Source organism: Equus asinus, chromosome 20 (genome assembly GCF_041296235.1).
Source record: "Equus asinus isolate D_3611 breed Donkey chromosome 20, EquAss-T2T_v2, whole genome shotgun sequence".
Lineage (NCBI taxonomy): Eukaryota > Metazoa > Chordata > Mammalia > Perissodactyla > Equidae > Equus > Equus asinus.
The window spans coordinates 93218620-93246024 of NC_091809.1; the positions used below are offsets into that span (position 1 = coordinate 93218620).

The window sequence follows — 27405 nt, forward strand, 5'->3', positions numbered from 1 at the left end:
TTGCAGTCAGAGAATTTAAGTAACTTGACAAAATCACACAGCAAAGAAGTAGCAGATCTGACCTTTGAACTTAAGTCTGTCTGAATATTAAGTCTAAGTTCTTAAGTAAGATCTAATCATATTATAAGTTTGTGACATATAAAAATCTAAAGAGCATAGGAAAAAATGACCCCTAATCCTCTTTCAGAAGCAACAACTCAACACTTTGCCATATTTCTTTTCAGTGTTACTATTTTCAATGTTTTTACTGTGAAATCTATCTCATGGACATTCACATACATATATATGTACATGTGTTAGTGTGTGTGTACATGTATGTACATAATTATATGATTATAACCATCATCCAGGTTAAGAAATAAAATACTACCCATCTATACCTTTGAAGCACCCCATGTGCCCTCTCCAGTCACCTCCCCACTCCAGAAGTGATCACTACCCTGATTTACATAATAAAACTACAGAAAAGCAAAGAAATGATTATCACCTATGTTTGCATTCCTAAACAATGTAATTTAATTTTGCCTGTATGTTTTCTTTTGTGATTTGCTTTTTCATTCAACTTTGTGAAATTCATCCATGTTGATGGGTATAACTATTGCCTATTTCCATCATTGTACAGCATTCTATCATACCAATGTACTACAATTTATTTATTAATTCTCCTACTGATTGTTGTTTGGGTTGTTCCCATTTAGGGGCTATTACAAAGAATGCTGCTGTAAATTTTTTTTTGGTGAAGATTGGCCCTGAACTAACATCTGTTGCCAATTTCCCTCTTTTTGCTTGAGGAAGATTGTCACTGAGCTAACATCTGTGCAGATCTTCCTCTGTTTTTTTTTTTTTTTTTTATTAATGTTATGATAGATTACAACCTTTTGAGATTTCAGTTGTACATTATTGTTAGTCATGTTGTGGGTACACCACTTCCCCCTCCGTACCCTCCCCCCACCCCCCTTTTCCCTGGTAACCACCGATCAGATCTCCTTCTCAATATACTAATTTCCTCCTATGAGTGGAGTCATATAGAGTTCGTCTTTCTCTGACTGACTTATTTCGCTTAACATAATACCCTCGAGGTCCATCCACATTGTTGTGAATGGGCCAATTTCGTCTTTTTTCTTGGCTGAGTAGTATTCCATTGTGTATATATACCACATCTTCTTTATCCAATCATCAGTTTCTGGGCATGTAGGCTGGTTCCACGTCTTGGCTATTGTAAATAATGCTGCGATGAACATAGGGGTGCAACGGACTCTTGAGATATCTGATATCAGGTTCTTAGGATAGATACCCAGTAATGGGATGGCTGGGTCATAGGGTATTTCTATTTTTAACTTTTTGAGAAATCTCCATACTGTTTTCCATAGTGGCTGTACCAGTTTGCATTCCCACCAACAGTGTATGAGGGTTCCTCTTTCTCCACAACCTCTCCAACATTTGTCGTTCTTGGTTTTGGATGTTTTTGCCAATCTATCGGGGGTAAGGTGATATCTTAGTGTAGTTTTGATTTGCATTTCCCTGATGATTAGTGATGATGAACATCTTTTCATGTGTCTATTGGCCATATTCCTATCTTCTTTTGAGAAATGTCTGTTCATGTCCTCTGCCCATTTTTTGATCGGGTTGTTTGTTTTTTTGTTGTTAAGCAGTGTGAGTTCTTTGTATATTATGGAGATTAACCCTTTGTCGGATAAGTGGCTTGTAAATATTTTTTCCCAATTAGTGAGCTGTTTTTTTGTTTCAATTCTGTTTTCCCTTGCCTTGAAGAAGCTCTTTAGTCTGATGAAGTCCCATTTGTTTATTCTTTCTATTGTTTCCCTCAACTGAGGAGTTACAGTGTCCGAAAAGATTCTTTTGAAACTGATGTCAAAGAGTGTACTGCCTATATTCTCTTCCAAAAGACTTATTGTCTCAGGCCTAATCTTTAGGTCTTTGATCCATTTTGAGTTTATTTTGGTGTGTGGTGAAAAAGAATGGTCGATTTTCAATCTTTTGCATGTGGCTGACCAGTTTTCCCAGCACCATTTGTTGAAGAGACTTTCTTTTCTCCATTGTAGGCCCTCTGCTCCTTTGTCGAAGATTAGCTGTCCAGATCTTCCTCTGTTTTCACGTGGGATGCTGCCAGATCATGGCTTGCTGAGCAGTGCTAGGTCTGCACCCAGGACCCGAACCTGTGAACCTCAGGGCACTGAAGTAGGGTGCATGAACTAACCACTACACCACTGGACTGGCCCCTGCTGTAAACTTCTTGTACATATCTCCTGGGTCACGCTGCAAAGGTTTCTCTGGGGACTGTACCTAGGAGAAGAATACTAGATAATACTATGCTGTTTTCTGAAGTGGTCATACCAATTTACACTTCTAACATATGGGAGTTCCTATCACTCCACATGCTAGCCGACGCTTGGCAGTTTTAGACTGGTTACTGTATCTCTTCAATTCTAAGAGGTACATTTTTCCCCATATTAAAATCTCTGAAATTGGGATCTATTTTATAGTCATTGTTGACCAGGCAGTGGACACAATGAAACCCAACTGCCTGGGAATGCATCTCAAAACTTGAGAATGAATGTTGGTGGCTTGGAAAATAAATCTCAGAGGCAACAGACAAGACCCCTTTCAAGAAAGGCAGCATCACCAATGGTCTTGATGGTAGAAAAGACAACCTTGTGTGGAAAATCACAGATATCAATGACTCAGAATGAAAAGACAGAAGCCTTTTTGAAAACACCTTCATTCAAAATATCAGTACTGATATGTCAATCTAACTTATATTGGTAATAATTTCTTCTGCAAGAGAAAGTATATTTGATTTCATCCTATAAATGACCACCACTTACAAAATGAAAATGCAGGAAAATCTTTCTTTTCCATTGATGCATAAACAGGATGAGGTAGAGACCGAGTTAGTTATTTGTCCTAAAAAGTATGGTATACTGACTTGGTTGAAAGGCTATGTTTTTATTAGAAAGGAAATTACATTTAAAAATAAAATATTAAAAATTAATAATGACTGTCTTTTGATCCAGCAATCTTATTTCTGAGTATATATCCAAAAGAACTGAAATCAGAATCTCAAAGAGACATCTGCACCCCATGTTCACTGCAGCATTATCCACAATGGCCAAGATAGGAAACAACCCAGTGTCCATCAACAGATGAATGGGCACACAAAATGTGGTATATATATATACAATGGCGTATCATTCAGCCTTGGAATAGAAGGAAATCCTGCCATTTGCAGCAACACGGATGTACCTAGAGGACATTACGGTAAGTGAAATAAGCCAGTCAAAGAAGGACAAGTACTACATGATTCTACTTATATGAAGTATCTAAAGTAGTCAAACTCACAGTAGCAGAGAATAGAATGGTGGTTGCCAGGGGGTGGGGAGTGGGGAAAACAAGGAATTGTTGCTTGGTAGGTATGAAGTTTCAGTATCCCAGATGAATAAGTTCTAGAGATCTCATGTATAACACAGTACCTATAATTAACAATTTAATATTGTGCAGTTTAAAATATGTTAGGATAGATCGCAGGTTAAGTCTTCTTACCAGAAAAACAAACAAAATCCACAAAAGAATATAAGGAAACTTCTGGAAGTTATGGACATGTTCAGTACCTTGACTGTGGTGATAATATTACAGGTGTATGCATATGTTTAAACTTATCAAGATGTATACATTAAAGTGTGCAATTTTTTGTATATCAATTATCCCTCAATAAAGCTTAAAAAAAATGACTGACTTTGTGGAACTGAGAAAAACATCCCAAGCTTAAACTGAATAACACACTTTGGCCTGGCACATAGTGGAATTTACTGGCACTCAGTAAATTCTTGTTTCTAGGCATATGAGATCAATGCTATCAAATTAAAATAGACAGGCAAAAACATTTTCATATGTGTAAGACTGATCTGTTGAAGACAATTCAACTACAATGATTTCAAGTAAGTAATGTAAGATGTCTAAAAAACTATATCCACCTCTCAATTTTAAGGAATACATATTAAGTTTATATCAAGCAAAGTGTGCTTGCTCTCAATTAATGGTACATTTTATTTAAAACAAATACACCTAATTCCAAGTTAACAGGATCTTAAAACTAGTACTATCCCATTGTATTAACCACATTTTTAAAATATTGTTAAATACTGTTGTCAAGGGAACCAGCACACACACGGAGGGGTTCACAGCTCACCTTGTTGCGGCATTCCTTCAGCAGCCCCTCCACAAACTTCCAGTTGGTCTGGGCAATCACTAACGGGGAGAGGTTGGACAGCTTGGGCTGGCGGATGGTGCTGCCCAGATTCCTGGCTTCCTGGATATACTTCTACATGGAAAAAATCAGAGTCTTACACACAAACCACAGGCAACTGACCAGTACTGACGGATGCCTGAAGAGGGCACTATCACCCTACACTTTCTTACTGCCTCTTCCGTCATAGTAAAGGGAAAAACTGAGATAACATGATGAGTTCTGTCTTCTCTGATGTAAAGCACTCCATGGGTACTGTAGTTACACCTTTGCTTTAATGATACAAGAGGTAAAAAACACACGGTTGCAACACGTATAACTCAGTGTGCAAACCCACCCAAATCTCAGAGTACAACTTAGAAAATCATTTTCCCAACCAAGCTGGGAGGGGTTTAACTCCTCTGCCCATATCAAAGATATCTACCCTTGCTGTCATAAAGTATAACCTTGCTAAATTAGGGTCTGGGAAATAAGATTGCACGCTCAAAACAAATGTATGTTCTGCTTCTTTACAATGTGCTCGTGATTCTCCATACACTCTTTTAACACAGAACCCACACAAACGAGTGAACTGCATACTGACATCCTCTCAGTATCCCAGGTTTATAATCAACATTTTTACCCCAGACTTCCTCCTTCCCCCATATTTATTCCACTAGTACAATTCTGTCCAGTCTATCTTCCAGCCCATCAATCTGCCCCACTCCTAATCCCCAAGGTTAGGCTCAGACAATCCTATCATCCTCCAAGGCTTAAACAGATGCTGGCTCCAGTAAAGTCTCGTTTGGTGACCACCCCAGGTAGAACTGACCTCTGCTGTCTCTATCAGGGGTCAAACACTGGCTCGCCTCTCATATGGACCTTTCAAAAGACTCTTCTACTGAAGTTATCTATGTACTTGACTTTGCTCCCTTGATAAACTGGTTTTCCCTCAGGACATGGCTATCTCCTTGCTATCTTGATATTTCAAAGTGCTTACTACAGCGATTTTGGCCAAGAAAACGTGCTCAGTGAACACTGCTAAAAGAAGAATATGGAAGTAAGTGGAAGATCCAGGGAGACTTAAAACAACACCAATACCGACACCCCTTATGCACCCTCTCAAAAATTCTAAGCACAACTGTATCCCATAAATCAGCAGTTAAAAATTCATAACCATACCATGCAATCTGAATTTATTCCTTTAAAAAACAGCAAAGGTAAAATATCTTTTCCATTCACAGAGATGCCAGACACATATGAAGACAATATGCTTTATTGGGTTTTATATGTATAAAATGCAAATTGCAGGGTCTTTTCTCAAAGAGAAGTTCCTGAAATAGGTTTCTGAAGCTCCATTTTCACAACTTCTCTGCAACTAAGTAAGGTAGGGTCTCCAACTTGAGGTTCATAACTAGAGACTTTCCTGGGAACAAGTTAGAGCAGAGCTGAGAAACTCTGACAAACAAGGAAGACTCAGGAGGTCAATTCAAGAATCCTCAATCCCCAGGCACCTGATGGTAACACTCCTCTCCTTTGCTCCTCCAAGAAAAAAAAAGTCAAGATTATCTGTTTTAAGATTCACAAAAAGTAGGGAGAAAGTACACCTCTCCCCAGGTTCAGAAATTCACAGCATTAACCCAAGTTCAGCTTTTCTTCCTTCTCACTCTAAAAGAATTACCTTCTTTACCACCATACCACAGACACAAAAAACCTTCACAAATTTTAAAAGAATTTCTCCCAAAGGGAACCCACATCCAGCGCTGGTGGGAATGCAAACTGGTGCAGCCACTACGGAAAACAGTATGGATAGTTCCCAAAAAATTAAAAAATAGAAATACCACACAACCCAGCTATCCCACTAGTTGATAATTATCCAAAGAACTTGAAATGAACAATTCAGAGAGACTTATGCACCCTTATACTCATTGCAGCATTATTCACAATAGCCCAAAAGTGGAAGAAACCCAATTGGCCATTGACCGATGATTGGATAAAGCAGATGTGGTGTATATAATATACAATGGAATACTACTCAGCCATAAAAAAAGACAAAATTGTCCCATTCGCAACAACATGGATGGACCTAGAGGGTATGTTAAGTGAAATAAGCCAGATAGAGAAAGACAAACACCATATGATTTCACTGATATGTGGAAAATAACACATGGACAAAGAGAACAGATTAGAGATTACCAGAGGGGAAAGGGGTTGGGGGGAGGGCATAAGGGGTGAAGGGGCACATTTATATGGTGACTGACAAATTATAATGTACAACTGAAATTTTACAATGTTATAAACTATTATGACCTCAATAAAGTTTTTTAAAAAATGATTTCTCTAAGTTTCAGACTCTTTTCTTCTGAGGTTCCTGTCACACTCCCCAGAAGTGAGTATCATGTATGAGTGAGTACTCAAAGGATAGTGAACAGGTCTCTTCTAAGCAGTGACATCATTCCTGAATAGGGCTGCAAACAGGGCCTGGCTTAGCGAGAGGACCTACATGGTTAATGACTAGCTGTCATTTGCAAAACACCGTACATCCTAGATTTGTCATAACCTAGGCCCAAGTATCAGGTATGAGGAACTAACCCTATTATTTACCCTTTTATGGGGAGAGGCCATTGTTAGGACATTTGAATGAAACCAGAGGCCAAAGAAGTAGCAAAAAGAAGGAGAGCGTAGCATGGTAAAAGGGCCATTCCTTGTCATTCTTAAGATGTCTTACCTCTCTCTGGTCATTGTCTAAACGCAGATGTTCTGTGTGCTGCTTCTGCCGATCTTTCCTCCTCCACTGGGCAGGGGCATTCCTTTTCGTCCACCTAACAGAATCAAAACAGGTAATTAAGAACATCCCACTAAGAAAATAAGGTCAACTGACAGGAGAAAACTTGAACATCTAAGGACCAATGCTGGGCCCAAGAAACCACCAAGAAGTCATGAGAGATTAGCTCAGGGCCCTTGAGGAAGAGCCGCTTAAAGATTGGTGACTGGGCAAGAAAGAGCTAACTCCCCAGGAAACAGAGACATATCTTTCTTGAAACATCTACAAAAACTTCATATGCAGATCCAAAACTATATTCAATCAACTCTGTCTGGGTATGCACTCACCCCCCAAAAGAAACTAAAGAAGAGCAACCCTGCTAAGTTATCTACTTTCAGTTCAGTCTCCAATTATTTCAACCACTAATTGTTAAAAGCACAGTGCTAGGTGTCATATGGGATTCAGTCATGAAATGATCTCAGCCCATCCACAGCCTGGCTTTTTGCAGGTCCTGGGCATGTGGAACTATCCCAATGTGCATAGTGGAGAGAGAAGCTGATGAGATACTTTGTCACTCGTTTTCTTGTTCAAATAAGTGAATGACCTGAATAGTCTGGGTTCTCTCTACAATTCCTTTACAAAATTCAGGGGTCTTCTACCAGCTCTGGCCCAGTCACTAGATGACCCTCACCACTGTGACTAGGGAGCTAGATGGGGGAATCCTTGGGGCTGACTCACTTGTTGCTGGCTGGCCCAGTGGATAGCACGTCAGACTGCAGCTTAGGGAAGAAGCCCGGCTCATACTTCCCCTGTCCAATCTTCATGTCAAGTAAATGGGGATGAACTGCAGTATGGTCAATCTTTGCCAGACGCAGCTCAATTGCTTTCTCTGGATGAGAACAACAAAAAATAAGTCAAATACGGGGCTGGCCCCGTGGCCGAGTGGTTAAGTTCACGCGCTCCGCTGCAGGCGGCCCAGTGTTTCATCAGTTCGAATCCTGGGTTCAAAGCGGACATGGCACTGCTCATCGGGCCACGCTGAGGCAGCATCCCACATGCCACAACTAGGACCCATGACTAAGAATATACAACTATGTAGGAGTGGGGCTTTGGGGAGGAAAAGGAAAAAAAATAAAATCTAAACAAAAAAAAGTCAAATATTTTTAAAATATACCATATTCTGGGGCATAAAATAAGTCTCAATAAATTTAAAATAATTTGAATCATACAAATTATGTTCTCTGACCACAATAACCAATAATAACATCCTAAAATTAAATAACATATTTCTAAATAACCCATGGGTCAAAAAGAAACCAAAAAGTAAATAAGTAGACATTCTGAACTGAACAAAAATAAAAACACAAAACATTAGAATCTGTGGTATGTCATTAAAATATTATTTGAAAGGAGATTTATAGCACTAAAGGCCTATCTTAGAAAAGAAGAAAGGTCTCAAACTAACAACCTTGGCTTCCATCTTAAGAAACTAGAAAAAGACAAGCAAATTAAATCCAAAATAAATACAAGAAAGGAAATAATAAAGGCCAGAGTGAAATCAATGAAACAGCAAATAAATAAAATTAATAAATCCCAAACCTGGTTCTTTCAGAAGGTCAGGAAACTAATAAACTTCTAGTCAGACTGATTAGGATAAACAAGACAAGACACAAATTACCAATATCAGGAATGAGAGAAGTGACAGTGCTACAGATTCTTCAAGTATTAATGAGGGAATACCAGGAAGAACTTAATGCCAATAAATTTGACAATAGGTGAAACGGACAAATTCCTTGAAAGACACAAAGTGCCAAAGCTCACTCAAGAAGAAACAGATAACCTTATCTAAGAAATGAAAGATCAGTTTACACATGCAAAATCAATCAATGTAATTCACTATGTTAACAAATTAAAACTAAATCTAAATAATTACCTCAATAGATGCAGAAAAAGCATTTGACAAAATAAAAGATCCACTTCCGATAAAAACTCTGAGCAAACTAGTAACAGAAACGAACATCCTCAACTGATAAAAGGTATCCATGAAAACCTATAGCTAACATCATACTTAATGGTGAATGCTTTCCCCCTAAAATCAGGAATAAACTCAGGACGAGGATGTCCACTCTCACCATTTCTATCTGATGTTGTAGTAGAGGTTCTAGCCAATGCAATAAGGCAAGAAAAAGAAATAAAAAGTATCCAGACTGGAAAGGAAAAAGTAAAACCATCATTATTCACAGGCAATATTATTATTCACATAGAAATATGAGAGAATGCACAAAAAGCTACTAGAAGTAAGTTTAGTATGGTTGCAGAACATAGATCAATATACAAAACTCTGTCATATTTTTGTATATTAGCAATGAGCAATCAAATTAAAATTTAAAAATACCATTTACACTAACACCAATAAATATGAAATAGAGATAAATCTGACAAAAGATATGAAAAATATGTACACTGAAAACTACATAACTCTCCAGAGAAATTAAAGAATACCTAGATAAATGGAGAGAAATGCCATGTTCATGGATCAGAAGACTCAATAATATTAAGATGCCAATTCTCCCCAAACTGACCTACAAATTCAGGCAATCCCAACCAAAAATCTCAGAAGGTTATTTGTGGAAACTGCTAAGCTGATTCTAAATATATATGAAATACAAAAGTCCTAGAATAGCCAAAACAATTTTGAAAAAGAAGAATAAAGTCGGAGGACTAATGTTCTTTGACTTTAAGATTTAATATAAAGCTACAGTAATCAAGACAGTGTGGTATTGGTGTAAATATAGGCTAAAAGACTAATGAAACAGAAGTACACTCACATGGATATAGATCACTGATATTTTGACAAAGCTTAAAAGGCAATTCATTGGTGAAAGGAGAGTCTTTTCAACAGATGATGCTAGAAAAACTGGACATCCATATGGAAAAAAATGAATGCAGACCCTTAGCTTTCACTACTTACAAAAAATTAACTTGATATGGATATAGACCCAAATATAAAGCCTAAAACTTCTAGAAGGAGCCACAGAGGAAAAAAAAAAAAAACTATGTGACTTTGGTTAGGCAAAAATTTCTTAAGATACAACACCAAAAGCATAATATATTTTTTAAAAACTGATAAATTAAGCCTCATCAAATTTAAAACTTTGTTCTTCAAAAGACACTGTTAAGGGAACAAAAACACAAGCCACAGAGTGAGGGAAATATTTTCAAATCATGTATCTGATAAAAGACTTATATCTGGAATACATAAAGAACTTTCAAAACTCAGTAATAAGAAAACAAACAATCCAATAAAAAATGGGCAAAAGGTTTAAACAGGCACTCTACCAGAGTAGATAAATGGATGCCAAATAAACAAGAAAAGATGTTCAACATCATTAGCCATTAGGAACATGCAAAGAAAAACTACAATGAGATACCACTACAAACCTATTAGAGTGGCTAAATTGAAAAAACTGACCATACTAAATACTGGCAACAATGTGGAGGAACTATAAGTCTCATACACTGCTAGTGGGAATGTAAAAAGTACAACCACTCTGAAATACAATTTGGCAGTTTCTTTAAAAAGTCAACGTACAAATCACTCCTAGGTGTTTATCCAAGGGAAAAGAAAACACATGTACACAAATTTTCATAGCCCAAATGTCCAGCAATAGGTCAAATTGTAGTAATGCCCATGCAATGGAATATTATTCAGCAATAAAAGGAATATGAACAAATCTCAAAATAATTATGCTGAGTAAAAGAAGCCAGACTAAAAAAAGAACACATACTGTATGATCCATTTACATAAAATTCTAGAAAATGAAAACCCCAAAGTACAGAAATCACAGCAGTGGCTGCCTCAGAATTTGGGGAGAGAGTGGGGAGGGGAGAGGATGGAGATATTAAAAAAGAGCAAGAGGAAACTTTTGAGGGTGATGGGTATGTTTACTAGTTCTTGATGTAAGTGTACACATATAGCAAAATTTTAAATATGTGCAGTTTACTGTATGTTAATTAAACCTCAAAAATTTTAAATAGTAGGAACAAAACAAGCTGGTAACTCTCCTGGTATTTTCTAGAGTCATGTAAAAACATCTCAACCTTCGGACCTTGTTGTGATGCTAGGTCCAGTCGCCTTCTCTTTGGGCCTCCCTCACTTCCTCCAGCCCTTACTCTCATTCGACAGAACTTATTCAGTGTCTAAAATATGCCAGGCACTATTCTAGGCCCTGCAGATACAGCGATGAGTCACAGAACATCTTTACCTATAAAATTAGTGGCTGAATAGAACTGACTGCCATCAAGATCCCTTCTAAATATAACAATTTAAAGGGTCTCCAAAAAGATCCCTTTAGTTATGGTTTTACCATTTTCCTATCAGACTGGTTCAAGAAGCTGAGGTATCCATGTGGAATGGGGTGAGGTGGCTGAACTACTCCTCTAGGCTAGGGATCTGAGGCCAGAGGGAAGAACCCTGCTCTAGCGTATTTCGGGTACATCTCTCTGGGGCAGACTACAGAAAACACTAATGGCAAAGATATTCCCACTACCCCGGAGAGCAGAGCACAGAGTTGCCTGAAGCATCTCTGTGACATCCGTTTTTCTTAATGAGTCACACAAACGAAAGTTAGCTAACCTTCCTTCCATATCCCAAACCCCACATTCTCCCAGGCCCATAACAACACATGTCCTTGCCACAAGTGAGGCCAGAGTAATTCTAACTCAAATCAGTATGCTGCGGTGTTTGGTGTTCAACAAATGATTATAGATGGTCTGAGAACTGATTGCCTCAACCCTTGTGGCAGCTGGGCAAGGCCTCAAGTGACTAGAACTTCTCACTCTATAGCCTTTATAGCAGATTCCTCCTTTTATTCCAGTATGCCACATACAAATATTGTCATTTTCAAGTGTAGGACAACATAAAAAGATTGGGAAGTCCTGATTTAAACTGATGGCTTGGAAGATGTTTCTGTAAACCTGCAGTCTTGTAGAAACCACCATCAAGTTTCCCAGGACCAAAGCCTTAGGCAGGGTTCGGGAATCAGAAGCCTGAAGTGTTCCAGCAGGCAAGGATAACTATGTCAGAGTAGAGCACTTGCATGAGCAACATGTACTCAGGCCTTAGCCAAGAGGATTGTCCTCTTAATGAAAGGCGTGGAACAAGGGATAAAAGGTAAAGACAGAAGGCTAGAGAATGTAAGGTCAATGAAGGCAGGACTTTGTCCAAATTGTCACCAGTTATATCTTCAAAACCTAGGAAAAGGCCTGGCACATTCACTCATTGAGTAAATATTTGTTGAGCACTTACCATATGTTGAGCATGTAGTAGGTATCTATAGTATTTGATAAATGAATGAACAAAATATACAAAAAGGCTACAACAAGGACACTGAACATCCCACAAGGAAGTGAACACACCACTTAATCTGACACCTAAAGCTGAGACTATTCTCAGCTGAACTGATCTAGATAGGGCCTCTGTGAATAAAAAGGCCTTTTCAATCATGCATGTAGCAAACAACTTTTTTTTAACATCCGTATGTGCTAGGCACATGCTAAAGGGTTGGGGGTAAGAAAATAAGGAAATACAGTCTCTGCTCTTAATTTGTTCCCTGATAAGGAAAGCTCAAAAGAAGAGAGATCATGGGGGGAGGCAAGAACAAAGCAACACTGGGGCACAGAGGAGGAATCCAGCAACTCTGCATGAGGGCATCGAAGACGACTTCACAAAGGAGGAGACAGATCAGCTAAACTTTTGTGGTAAACACTGTCAACCCTTACTCATAACCCATTCGCCCTTCTTTCTTGCTAATAGAACCCCAATATTGTTTGGGGTAAATTACACCCAGTTCAACACACACATTCACAGCCTCCCTTACACTTAGGGATGGTCACAGAACAAGGTTCCAGCCTCTGAGACAACAGAAATTGTTGGGAATTTCTGGGAAAGCTTTTGTTTTCTGATACAAAAGGGGAAATACAGCTGGCATCAACCTTCCCCTCTTCTTGCCTTGAATATGAACATAAAAAGTCTCCTGTAACCAGGAGGCAACAAGCGTGAATATAAAAGTCAATATACTAAGGACAGCTGAGTAAAAAGATAGAATCTCAGTTCCTGATTACATTGTTGAGCAGCTGAGCCAACCCCAGCAACCACCAATTCTACACTTCTTGCTAGTTTGAGAAAAATAACCTCCATCTGTCTAACCCACTGTTGATTAGATCTCTATTACTAACGGCAGGATCCATTCCTAACTGACACAGTGTTAAAGGATGAGAAAAGTTTGCCAAGCATAAAAGACAGGGAAGAACATTTCAGGCAAAGGGAACAACTTATGCAAAAAGCAGAAACAGGGAAAAAAGCTGGCAAGTTTAAGGACAAGGACACATAAGTGACATAATTCAAGAGGCTAGAAAGTATGGCAACAAGGAGGCCTCACTTGCTTCATCCACAGTGGTACACTTCTGGTACATGGATGTGCGGAGAGTAGGTGTCCGAACATTCAACAGCCTGATCTTGTCTACTCGAGAATCAAATACCCGGAGCACAGGGTCTTTATCGTCATCATCATGACACATGATTTTGTTGTCAACAAAAGAGGCAAACATCTGGGTCTCCAGGAATCTTGAGAGGAAGGGTAGGTAGGGTTCAGGCTGATCTGACAGAAAAGATGCCTGGTGGGACCAAAAGGAAACAGACAGTCATCAGCAGGGAAGAGAGAAGAGTGCATGTCAGCTTTGATCAGCAAAGGCAACACACCCAAGGGATCCAGTAAGTTAATTATTCTCTGAAGCTTTCTAGGTCTTTATGAAAAGCCAACAGAAAAATCTCTTCATCATTTTTTTAACACTCATATAATTTCGGATATCCTGAAACTTTGACATATTAGCCCAAACTTACTCAGGTAATCTTCCAAGACTTCTGATGTTCAAACTGCATGTGCACCTTAGACAAAGGTCTAAGAGAGCTCTCTGATGGAAGGTAAATCACCTGACGGTAATAACCAGCACAGTGCCCTAACGCAACAAAACCTTATATTTTATCAACATCAAAAGCACCATGAACTTGTTTCCACCATATAATATTACGGGGAAAAAAACCTCATCTTCAGTTAAATCTTCTAGAGGGTCTGGCATGTTCTCATTCTTTACCACCTCCCCAGTAGGATTATACTCACTTTATCAAAGTTTTGCATCTGCTCCCTGTTAGTAAACCAGGATTCCTTATCCTGGCTGGGCTGAATGACAAACACCTCATAATCTGCAAACATCTGAGTGAAACGATTTGCAAAAACTTCCCGGATCTGAATGTTTAGCTGATAAATCCTGAGTTCTTCTTCATCACACTGAATTTTCAGATCCTTATTGCTGCCGGGGTCTTCACGCACTTCCAGCTACAAAAAGGAAACAACAGTTGAAAACACATAAACTTCTCCTTTTATCACAAAGAAATGCAACTCATCTGTTTTTTTCCCCAGTGGTCACTTACTTTGCAGCAAATGGAGAAAATAAACAAAAGAGAAAAAAACAGAAAGGAAAAAAAGAAAGAAAGGGATTCTGACATGGAGAAGAGGTAAATGAGGACGTTCCACTTGCAGCTATCTAGCAACTTAATGAAAGTAGAGATAAGACCATTATGGACAGAGAGAGATTCAGCAATAGAGGAAAAGGTGGCTGGCTACTTATCTCAAGGGTCAGGGGAAGGAGGGAATCTGGGAAGTCAATGAGAAAATGATAAAAAGGTCTGCCTTCATCTCTGATTTTTCTCCCCCATATCACTGTCCTTATCTTTCTCCCTAAGAATTTTTCCTTCCTGTGTCCTTCTTAACCTTTTTAATCTCTAAATATTTCTGTGCTCCTCTTTAACTGGCCATGGTTTTTAAAAAATATCTGCTCTACTAGCTAAATAAAGCAAGGAAATGAAATGCTTCATACTTTACTAAAAAATTAGCTCAACAAAATGATTACATTGGCCCGTTTTGTTCATATGTAATTTACAAAAGCAACTGAACAGTGAGAAGGCAGGGGAGGGCGAAGAGATGGGTAAAAAACTACAGAAAACAGATAGTCTCATCAAAGTTAGGAAATGGAAAGCTAAGTACATCCCCAGAAAAAGCACAGGACTACAATTCAAGAGTACCAGGTTCTAGCCTCAGATCAGCCACTGATTAGGCATTTAATGGAGGCTCTCAAGCTTCAGTTTCTTGAGGTGTAAAACAAGGTTAATAATACCTGCTCTCTATGCTTTAGGTTGCTATGAAATTCACAGGACAATGGATCTGAAAGAGGTCTGAACACAAAGATTAGCTGCATCATCCCTCCAAGTCACTCTGCAGTAGCGTTCACACAGATGACAGCAGGCTCTCCTTGATGCCCTAGTGAGAAGCTACCTAGATTTAGATTAGGTAGCATTTACTGGATAATGTTTGCCAGAGCTGAATCTAGACCCTCCCATACAAGAGCATTCTTTCACTGTTCACAAATATGCCTTGCCCTGAACTGAATGCTTTCTCGTTCCACACTTTATTTCACCAGGGCAGCACCCCAGCACAGACCAAACCTGTCACGGCATCTTACCTTTTCCAGGCTCACCCCAGTCCTCCTGACTAAGGCTTGCAGCCGGGCGATAGTTTCATTCTCCTTGAGGAGCTCGTAGGAATGCAAAGGGGAGCCTGCGATGTTCCCGTTCCTCTTGTCAGAGACAAGCTCAGAGGCCCGGAGCCTCTTCAGTTTGGAGGCACTCTCACTGCAATGAAGGTTCCCTTCAGGGGGAATGCCAAATGCGATGAGAATCTCAGAGACTTCCTGAACAAACTCCAATTTGTTGGGAAACTGAGGCAAGTCCTCCGGCAGCTCAATGAAGTGGTTGTCAATGTCCACAAAGCAGAGGTTGGCCTGGCAGTCAAAACAGGAAGAGTGTGAACAACTCTAGAGCATTAAGGAAGAAACTTTAGAAAGGATAATGAACAGGAGAGGAAAAAGAAAACATCTGAAACGGGCATGTATGGGGTATGGCATGAAGACGATGGGGCTCAGGAAGCAGACAGCCTTGAGTTCCAATCTTCCCCTGACACTGTCTAGCTGTATGTCGGGAAAGTTGCTTAACCTCTCTGATTGCTTCCTCAGTTGTAAAGTGGAAATAAATACATAAAAACACTTATCTTAGACAGTGTAAGTATTATGTGATGCCACAGATGTTTAACATCTAGCACAAGTTTCACATATAGTAAATGCTCATAAAATGCTTGTTGAACTCACAAATTCCTACATTAGCGAAAAGAACACTAGGAGTGAGTCAAAAAGTCTATCCAGGGGCCAGCCCTGTGGCCGAGTGGTTAAAGTTCCACACACTCTGCTTCAGCCACCCAGGTTCACAGATTTGGGTCCCAGGCAAGGAACTACTCCACTCATCAGCCATACTGTGGAGGGCATCCTACATGCAAGGTAGAGGAATATTGGCACAGATGTTAGCTCAGGGCTAATCTTCCTCAAAAAATTTAAAAAAAGAAGAAGACTGGCAACAGATGTTAGCTCAGGGCCAATCTTCTTCACACACACACACAAGATAGTAAAGACAGAATTAAATCATCTGGTCATGAAGATCACCTGCCTCAGAAGGCCTGTCCATACAGCCAAAAGAACAAAGCACTGTGACGCACCAGAGGCACACAACGCAATCATTTACCCCGACGGTTCTCTTCTCTTTAGAGGAAAAAAAGCAGTTTGTCCAAGAGGAAACATAGAGGCAGCTAAAAATAACCGTATCCACTCAACAGTGCCTGGTTGGCTTTTCTCCCACTGCTGTGAGCCAAATATAGAATGTTTGTAAAGAATTTTATAAACTCCAAAGGCTATGTCCACAGATAGTGTAGATATACTCCTGGTCAGAGGTGGCTAGAGGAGAGAAAGCAGCTCAGGCACACTTCAGAGATGGGCTAGATTAAGACAGGAGCCTCTGAGTAGACACCACTAGCCATTCTTTGTTGAGTTGGGCTGAAGGAGGTAGGGATAAGAAGGCAGTGAAAAAGGAGGCCATTCAATTACTAGACTCATACAGTAGCCTCAGGCTGTCTCCTCCCCGCATGTGGAGGTCTCTGGCAAACAGAAGCAATTTGCAAACCCATCTCAAACTGCTCATGTACTCCTTTCCTCAGCTGAGAAGTAGCCAACTCCTGCAAAACAGCGTCGGGGACAAGGAGCAGCCTGGAAGAGGCACTCAACCCAAGTGATCAGTTTTCCTCAGTTAACCTCCTGCCTTGTTGGGAAAGACCATGGGAAGACTTAGGTGCTCTGGGGTAATGACAACATGGATCCACAAAATCCCAAAAAGTCTCCCAAATCTCTCTCTGTAGGAGGTCACAATGCCCCTTCCCAGCCCTGAGTTCCTAACACCAAATCACAGCCAGCCTCGCCCCCTAGTCTATCTACACGTTCTTCTCTGAAGGGCTCAACACATGGATAACTAGGAAAAAGCTATTGAAAGAGTATCCTGAAAAGGGGGGAAGAAAGTAGGAAAGAAGGAAGGGCCCAAGACAGAAAAAAGCGACACCCCCTTCTTTATTCTAATATCCTCTGCTTGCTTCCCCTGACATAGCTGTGGACGAACCGCCTCCTTCCTACACGCACACAATGAAACCCGAAAGAGAAGCCCAGACAAAGGATGCCTCACAAAGGCAGCTCAGCACTCTCACTTGCTCAGGGCCAGCTGAGCTCATGTGTTGGTGTACAAAGGAACAAAGGGCTTTTCACAGACTTCTGATGCCAAAGATGGCGCAGCAACTGAGGAATTCTGATTTAGGGGGTTGGGGAATGTCCCTCTGGAGAAAGCCCCTTTTATTAATCGAATTCGCCCTACCCACTATCCTGATAATACCCCCTTGCACAGGCCCAGGTGAATTTCCCAAGTCCTGCCTCAAAGCTTCCTTTTAGCAGCGTAAAGACACCACACCAAGTCCACCAAAATGTTGAAAGCAGTTATCTCTGGGTGGTAAAATTTGAAGCAATTTTTACTTTATGCTTTTGTGCATTGTTAGAATTTTTTATTATAAATGTATATCATTTCTGAGACATCCCAAAGTTGTCTTTCAGAGATATTATCACTTTCCATTCATTATGTGTACCTTTCATGGGGCTTCACTCCTTGAGAAAGTCAGTTCTTTTCTCCCCAGTCTAAAGTTTCCAAGGGGGATACACAGACTCAGATATCCCAGAGGTTATCTGCTAAAAATTAAGGCAGAGGAAATCCAGCTATGTAACTGCCCCCACAAACATGGGATCTTCAGAGGGACAATTTACATGAAGTGGGACTCTGCAACTCTAAGACTGCTTATTAAGTATACACAGGTATTCTACGGTCCCATTGCCACCATTCCTTCCCAAGTAGACCACAGGAGAGGCAAAGGATGCAGCAATGATGGGAAATATTGCAAAAGTAGAGGCCCCAGTACCTCAGAACAGCGTGAACTTTTGGTTTTCTCAGACTACCCGTGGTTTCTCAAACAGTCCCACTAAGAAAACTGCTAGTCTCCTAGCAGCCTCTTCATATACCCACATACATGAAGCATGCAAAGAATGATGCTGAGCGATCCTGCAGGAATAGAACTTGCCCCAAGTAAACAGCAAGCTGATGCCAAAGATGAAAATAAAACTGAGAATCGGGCTTCTTGCCTAGTGACTTATTTATTAAATTATGCATGTAGCATGCCTCTTTGGCTTTCCACTTTCAATCATTTTTTGTTGTCATTCTTATTTTGACTTTACAAAATTATAATTAGGTTTACTAGGAAGAGGTGTTGATATTAAATATGCATGTTTTTAAAGCAAGCAATAAAAAGCTCCCCATTCTTCAATCTTTGATACCTACTCTTCATGTATATTTTTTGGTAGAATAGACAAATACACATAAAAACCCAATACGCCAACTCAATGGTTTAGATCTTTTATTCCTTAAGTCCTTATTTTGGGGTCCCACCCCAAAAAGCACACAGCTATACAGAATCAAAGGAGCCAAGGGGGCGGAAATGAAAGAAGCTGCAAGGAAGACATTTTGATTCTAACACCAAAGGAGAGAGAAAGAGAGTAAAGAGATGCATTTGTCTATAATTTAATTATTACAGGTGTGATCTAATTATCAGGGGTTTCATCAAAGATGCTGCCCAAGCATGCCCAACAAGATGAGCACTGCTCAGATCCAATTCCATGATAATGTTCTCTTCTTTAGAGGTACCCTTACTCATATTCCTCAGTTAAACGCAAATATCTCCCCCTCTGCAAAGAAATTTTGATGGAGAGAGGAAACAGTCATGTTGACTCTATGTATGTGTACTCCACAGCCTTCTTCCCAGGTCTTTCTAATGACTAAGAAATCTGAGTAGGAAAGCCCTTCCCCTAGCTGGTTTCATACCAGCCACAAAATGACATAAAAAGCTAGACCAGTTCTATTGGTAATTATAGGAAAATAAAAAGTAAAAATAAAACAATTTTATTTCAAATCATGCCTTAAATCTATGTTAGAACGAAGTAGGAAATAAACAAATAAATACAAATGATAAATCAATTCTTTTGATATCTGACACAATAGGAAAGAGGAGCAGGCCATCCTCACAGCAAGAAAAGAAAAACATTCTCTCAAGGCTTTCCTTATCTTGAAAAGAAATTTTCAAAGCTGGCTCAGTACCACAAGAATCACTATGATCAGGTCAACATTTACAGATCAACTGTAGCCTGTAAAAGAAAACCACTGATTTATTAATACAGCTCTGACTACTAAAGTAGTTATGAATCATATTATGTACAATTTTCTTAAAATAATAGGAAGCAGAAGGTAGAGAAGTAAAACACAATTTAACATGTATGATAACTATTGAAGCTGAGTGTTGAAAACACAGGGATTCATTATGCTATCCTTTTGCAGATGTTTAAAGTGTTACATAATAAAAAGATTTTTCTAACAAATGTCTTAAAATGTAAAATACTGTGCTTGAAAAACTGTAATAAAAAGGCAATTCACAATAGTATAAACACAGCGATTACAATGCATGTATGTCAGGTGACAAAGATGACAAGTATTTCTGGAATGACAAGCTCAGCTAAATGTTCATTGTTTTAACTTTTCTCCTGGAAAGTTATTTATGTTCCCCCAAAATAAAAGAAAATAAACTTGAAAATACCACCCTGGGCTCATCCCAAAGCCCTTCTCTCCCCAGTCCTAGATTGGGACCAGGGGCATCAGCACTCAAGCTCCACATTTCTCTCACCTCTTGAGGCAGCTCCAGCTTTGACCGGTCATCCAGACCATTGGAATGCAAGCCCATTAGGTATGGAACAGGAGCATCTAAGAAATGTAGGAGAGAAGCCGGGAGAATAGGGACATAGACATGCTGCCACTGGAAAGGAAACATGAGGGCTGTAATTGTCTCCGCCACAGTCATCAGTCTCTGGTAATCTGGGTAAAAAAAAACACACACACACAAACCAGTCAAAACCGAGACACTTGCTTCCCCACATAGTAAGTTAAAACTTTCAACACAATGTCACATTTAGAAAGGATCAGGATAAACTTCAGGATACCTGAGCAAGGGTACGCTCAGAGTGTGATACCCTTGTGGGTGTCAGAAAGACAATCCAGAGACCTCAGTGGACCACAAGGTGAAATATACCCCCCTACACACAGGTCCCTGCTAGTAATAAAATTTAATATGGAAATACAATAGAAATCATAAATAGCACTTTGCTCCAAATACTAAACCAGAATGTTAAGTAGATTCCCTTAAGTAGAAAGGGGCTAGGGAACTGGAACAAAAAGAAAAGGAACAGTGGTCTGAGTCTCCGTTTAGCATGGAAGCCAAAACAGGCTTTTAATCACTCAGATATGTCTGTACTCTATAAGGAGCTGATGTGAGCTTCGCCTTCAAGATCAAGCCCAAGGAACCACCAAGCATGCAGAAGCTGGTTTTCCACACTAGCCAAGTCTGCCCTCCAGCTGTCAACCTCTCCTAATGGGAACAACACAAATGTGCCATTTAACACTTTGATAAAATGCTTCCCTAGAACTTGAAAGACCTGAAAGATTGCCTTTCATGACTCAAAACTCTTGTTCTATGGATGCAAAAATCCTCAACAAAATACTAGCATATCGAATACAACAATACATTAAAAAGATCATACATCAGGATCAAGTGGGTTTCATTCCAGGGATGCAGGGATGGTTCAACATCCGCAAACCTATCAATGTGATACACCACATTAACAAAATGAATAAAAAATCACATGATCATCTCAATAGATGCAGAGAAAGCATTTGACAAGATACAGCATCCGTTTATGATAAAAACTGTAAATAAAATGGGTATAGAAGGAAAATACCTCAACATAATAAAGGCCATATATGACAAACCCACGGCAAATATCATTCTCAATGGAGAAAAACTGAAAGCCATCCCTCTAAGAACAGGAACCAGACAGGATGTCTACTGTCACCACTCTTATTTAACATAGTGTTGAAAGTCCTAGTCAGAGCAATCAGGCAAGAAAAAGAAATAAAAGGGATCTATATTGGAAAAGAAGTGAAACTGTCACTCTTTGCAGACGACATGATTTTATATATAGACAACCCTAAAGAATCCACTAAAAACATTTTAGAAACAATAAATGAATATAGTCAAGTCGCGGAATACACAATCAACATACAAAAATTGGGTGCGCTTCTATACACTAACAACAAAGTAGCAGAAAGAGAAATTAAGAATACAATCCCAGGGGCTGGCCTGGTGGCGCAGCGGTTAAGGGCACATGTTCCACTTCTGGTGGCCCGGGGTTCGCCGGTTTGGATCCCAGGTGCGGACATGGCACCACTTGGCACACCATGCTGTGGTAGGCGTCCTACATATAAAGTAGAGGAAGACGGGCACAGATGTTAGCTCAGGGCCAGCATTCCACAGCAAAAAGAGGAGGATTGGCAGCATTTAGCTCAGGGCTAATCTCCCTCAAAAAAAAAGAATACAATCCCATTTACAATTGCAACAAAATACCTAGGAATAAACTTAACCAAAGAGGTGAAAGATCTGTATACGGAAAACTATGAAACATTGTTGAAAGAAATTGAAGATGACACAGAAATGGAAAGATATTCCACGCTCTTGGATTGGAAGAATTAACATTGTTAAAATGTCCATACTTCCTAAAGCAATCTATAGATTCAACGCAGTCCCTATCAGAGTCCCAACAACATTTTTCACAGAAACAGAACAAGGAATCCTAAAATTTACATGGAACAACGAAAGACCCTGAACAGCAAAAGGATTCCTGAGAAAAAAGAACAAAGCTGGAGGTATCACACTCCAATAATTCAAAAATATACTACAAAGCCATAGGAACCAAAACAGCATGGTACTGGCACAAAAACAGACACAGAGATCAATGGAACAGAATCGAGAGCCCAGAAATAAACCTACACATTTACAGACAGCTTATATTTGACAAGGGAGTCAAGAGCATACAATGGAGAGAGAGTCTCTTCAATAAATGGTGTTGGGAAAACTGGACAGCCACATGCAAAAGAATGAAAGTAGACCATTACCTTACACCATGCACAAAAATCAACTCAAAATGGATCAAAAACTTGAATGTAAGACCCGAAACCATGAAACTTCTAGAAGAAAACATAGGCAGTACGCTCTTTGACATCGGTCTTAGCAGCGTATTTTCAAGACCACGTCTGACCGGCCAAGGGAAACAAAAGAAAAAATGAACAAATGAGACTATGTCAAACTAAAAAGCTTCTGCACAGCAAAGGAAACCATCAACAAAACGAAAAGACAACCTAACAACTGGGAGAAGATATTTGCAAACCATGTTAGATAAAGGGTTAATATCCAAAATATACAAAGAACTCATACATCTCAACAACAAGAAAACCAACAACCAAATTAAAAAATGGGCAAAAGATCCGAACAGACATTTCTCCAAAGAAGATATATGGATGGCCAACAGGCATATGAAAAGATGCTCAACATCATTAGCTATCAGGGAAATGCAAATCAAAACTACAATGAGGTATCACCTCACTCCCTCAGAATGGCTACAACTAACAAGACAGGAAACAATAAGTGTTGGGGAGGATGTGGAGAGAAGGGAACTCTCGTACACTGCTGGTGGGAGTGCAAACTGGTGCAGCCACTATGGAAAGCAGTGTGGAGTATCCTCAGAAAATTAAGAATAGATCTACCATACGATCCAGCTATCCCACTGCTGGGTATTTATCTAAACACTTGAAAACACAAAGGCATAAAGATACCTGCACTCCTATGTTCACTGCAGCACTATACACAATAGCCAAGACTTGGAAGCACCCTAGGTGCCCATCAAGGGACGAATGGATAAAGAAGATGTGGTATATATACTGAACGGAATGCTACTCAGCCATAAGAAATGATGAAATCTGGCCATTTGTGACAACACGGATCGTCCTTGAGGGTATTATGGTGAGTGAAATTAGTCAGAGGGAGAAAGTCAAATACCATACGATCTCCCTCATAAGCAGAAGATAAAAACAACAACAAACACATAGCAATGGAGAATGGATTAGTGGTTACCATGGGGGAGGTGGGGGAGGGCAAAAGGGGTGATTAGGTTCACATGTGAGGGGATGGACTATAATTAGTTTTTGGGTGGTAAACATGATGTAATCTACACAGAATTTGAAATATATTACAATGTACATCTGAAAGCTATATATTGTCATAATCCAACGTTACTGCAATTAAAAAATAACAATAATAAAAATAAATAATAAGAAAACTTGTTTTAGGTCAGAGATCTTAGCTTGGAAGGGAAGGCTTGCGCTCAGAGTTTAGCTTTTCTTCAGAATGCAATTTCTAGACCTGTTTTATTAAAAAAAATGAGTAATAAACACATTGGTGAAACCAATAAAATGAATCTGTTAAAGTCAAAATTTTAAAAACTACTATTCAAAAATGGTATGTTGGTTTCAGGCATTTAAGGACCAAGCAGGAACACAAATTTTAAAATCACGAGTAATATCCTCCTGGAATGGCTGATTTCAAACGAGCTTTCATAAGAGTTAAAGTGTTTTCATGTCCTAAAAACCCACCCCACCATTTAAACAAATCACAGCTTGGTTCATAAACGAGTTATAAGTAACAAAAAGCTTTCCAGGAAATGAGGAACAGCAAGTAGCAGTGAGCAGAAGCTGATACGTAGCAATTAGGCAGAAGCTCGTCCTACAATTGCTCATGAACAAAGCTTTGAAAACTGCCTAACGCCTCGCTCCTGGCTAAGCAAAGAGCAAGACCTGGAAATAAGGGGGTTTTTCTGTTTGTTTGTTTTTTTAACTAGTAAGCAAATAAACAAATTAATGACTAAAACGTCATCATCTCAAACATTCTGAGCGCACTACAGGAAAGTGCTTCGCATGCTTCTTCGGGGAAACTAAGGCACTTGACAAATTAGTCATGTACCTATCAGTGGGTAAAACTGAGCTCAGAGATCTGATTGCCTGTAATTAAAAAAATACAACTGGTTTAGCAGAAGGACAAAAGAACATGAGCTTTTCATATTCACTAAAGACGGGGTCAGACGCTAAGAGTTCAACGAGAGAGTGTATCTCATTCTTCACTGCACCCACACGGCATTGTCATTCCCATATTACAAACTATTTAGTGAGGACCTCCCCCCCATTGAAGCAACAACAAAAACACTTCCCAAACCACAAAAAAAAAAACCCCACTATTTCAAGGACTAGATATTCTATGTAGTAATTCAGAAGAAAAAGTATTTAGTCCTACATGAAAGTAAGCAACAACTGAGTAACAAAATCTAGACCATTGCAAGCTCTACCTTCTGCCTGTTCTGCAATTCCTCAATTCCATGGGGCATCTACACAATTTTGCTTATCTGTTTTCTGCTGAAACCCTTCTGCTCTACAAGCACTCTAACAATTATTATTATGAAGAATTCTAATGATTCTCCTGATGAGAACTCAGTTCTTGTATTTTTCCGTTTTCTTCTAGATATGAATGTCTGTAAATAATCTACTCAAGAGCAATAATCTTGAGAATCTCAAACATCACAAGAACTTATTTCAAAATTCAAAATTAAGATCAATCAAAAGAATGTGAAAGCGTGGGAGAAAGCCTTCAAGTGATATTTTAAAGCTGAAGATCTAGTCTTACTATGTCCCTATACTGGCTCTTAAACACATATTTTGAATAAACATTACAATGAAAAATCGCATCCCCCTTTTTCACTGTACACACACACACACACCATTTGTGGATATAAGAAAAAAGGCAGGAAGTACCAGAGGTCTTTCAAGCATGAGAAAACCAAAAAGCTTCTCCTTCCCTTACCCCAAGTCAATAAAGCAGGTGCTTTATGTGGCTGGCATTCCTGGCACATCTGCTCAGGGACAGTGACACCTCACAGAGGGTGAACCGACCCTCTGGAATAGAGGAGTCTCTGAAATGCCTGTCATAAGGCTCGCTGGGCTCTGGACCACTCCTCACGGCACCTAGCTGCAGAGTCTGGGAACACCTACTCTACAACCATAAAACAGCCTGCCAGAGTCTGAAGGAAGGAGCTTTCTTTGCTCCATAAAGCAAGGTTTTTCAACAGTACAGAAATCTAGTCCTGGTTTTTCCCTACTTCTCAGCATAAATCTAATCTAGCATCTGAAACTCAGCCCATTTATTTCTGCTAAAGTGGATAACTTTATTTGCCTCAGATTGAAATCCCTGAAGAATTCCTCATGATGTACTTGAAACTATGAGTTTCTCAGAAACAAAACATGTTTAGGGGGCCGGCCTCATGGCCGAGTGGTTAAGTTCACATGCTCCGCTTTAGCGGCCCACAGTTTCGCTGGTTTGGATCCTGGGCACGGACTTGGCACCGCTCATCAGGCCATGCTGAGGCGGCATCCCACATAGCACAACCAGAAGGATCTACAACTAGAATATACAACTAGGTACTGGGGGGATTTGGGGAGAAGAATGAAAAAAAAAAAAATATTGGCAACAGATGTTAGCTCAGGTGCCAATCTTTAAAAAGAAAAAAAAGTTTGGAGGTGAGAGAGAATTGCCTCTTTCAAGACCAGACTGCTTTCCATTCATGTGGTTTGGTTTTTACAGATACTGGAAATTTGGAATTTTAAGGCCTCTCTGGTCTGAGTTGTGGGTTTCTTTTTCTCTACATTTTTATATTTTAAAAAAGCAACATCCCACTTTCAAGAACGGCCTAATAAACAATGTCTCAGGGATCCAGCAATCTGTGGTACCCACACTAGGATGCCAACCTCCAAGAGCTATAAGCAACAGGACTTTCTATACATTTTCTATACATTTCTATACACTTTCTATACACAAGTGCAAACAACGAAACCAGTATCTCCTTTGCTATTTCCTGCCTCTGTGCTCATCATTCCAAGAAGGTGAAACCAATAAATAGGAAGCAGCTGAAGGTCATCTGCACCCAAAGTGTTTCAGCCAATCAAAATCAACTAGGGACATTTCAGCTCCAGGCAACTGTCACAGCTCCCATAATGTCTAATGAGCAATTACTTTTAACAAAAGGAGATAATGCAAAGCATAGTGGGATTACAATCCCCAGGGTGGTGAGGAGGGAGAAATCAGCACATTTTCAAGACTTGTCTCTGTGCAGAGAAAGACATTAGACTTGGGATCACTCTACAGATAAGTCTACTCCTAAACAAACTACAGAGTAGTTCCTGCACGTCAGAAACTAAATTATAAACTGTCCTGACATACTTGCACTTCCGTGAAAACCCTACAAACAAGGGTGTTTCTCATGTACTCTTTGTGTTTAAGAAACAAATAATCTCTATGTCCTGAGATCTCCAAGATACATTATTAAATGAAAGAAGTACAAAACAATGATTAGTATGCTCCCATTTGCGTTGTTTGTAAAAAGCATATATGTTGTGCATGCATGACTATGTCTGGAAGAAAACAGGAAACAGTGGTAATCTCCCTGAAGGAGAACCAGGGGCCAGAGGTAGAAGTTTTACGCTTAACTAGACATCCTTTTGTAATGTGTTAAATTTCTACCCTATGACTGAAATGTTTTCCAAGCTTTAATATATGAATTTAAACCATATATGTATAGTATATTAAAATTAATTTTAATTATTAATAAATTTAATATAACATATACCATAGTATATACATATAATTTAAAGAATATTAAAATTAATACATGTATACTCAACATTTAACATAAATAGTGCATTGTTCAAAAATATTTGAGAGGAGGGCATTAAAAAAATTAAGAGATTATTTCACAGGGGTAGAATTCTAGGTCAAAAAGAAAGGGAAACTTACAACTTTCTCCACATTGTTTGTTCACATATTATTTACTTGTTTTAAAA

The 27405-nt window shown here is 39.4% G+C and overlaps 1 protein-coding gene across 5 annotated transcripts in view; it reads right to left on the reverse strand.

Moving 5' to 3' along the window:
- The window catches only part of DENND5A (DENN domain containing 5A), an 84776-nt gene that overhangs the window by 20615 nt on the left and 36756 nt on the right, over positions 1-27405 (reverse strand). For 4 of the 5 annotated variants that reach the window (XM_070491081.1, XM_014844089.3, XM_070491082.1 and 1 more), the window contains 7 exons: positions 20261-20448; positions 15582-15899; positions 14183-14398; positions 13445-13679; positions 7743-7893; positions 6969-7062; positions 4205-4336 (listed from right to left, as the gene is read on the reverse strand). In XM_070491081.1, coding sequence (XP_070347182.1) covers positions 4205-4336; positions 6969-7062; positions 7743-7893; positions 13445-13679; positions 14183-14398; positions 15582-15899; positions 20261-20448 — 1334 coding nt within the window. The remainder of the gene's footprint in view (positions 1-4204; positions 4337-6968; positions 7063-7742; positions 7894-13444; positions 13680-14182; positions 14399-15581; positions 15900-20260; positions 20449-27405) is intronic. The other variant, XM_044751844.2, reaches the window with a different exon arrangement.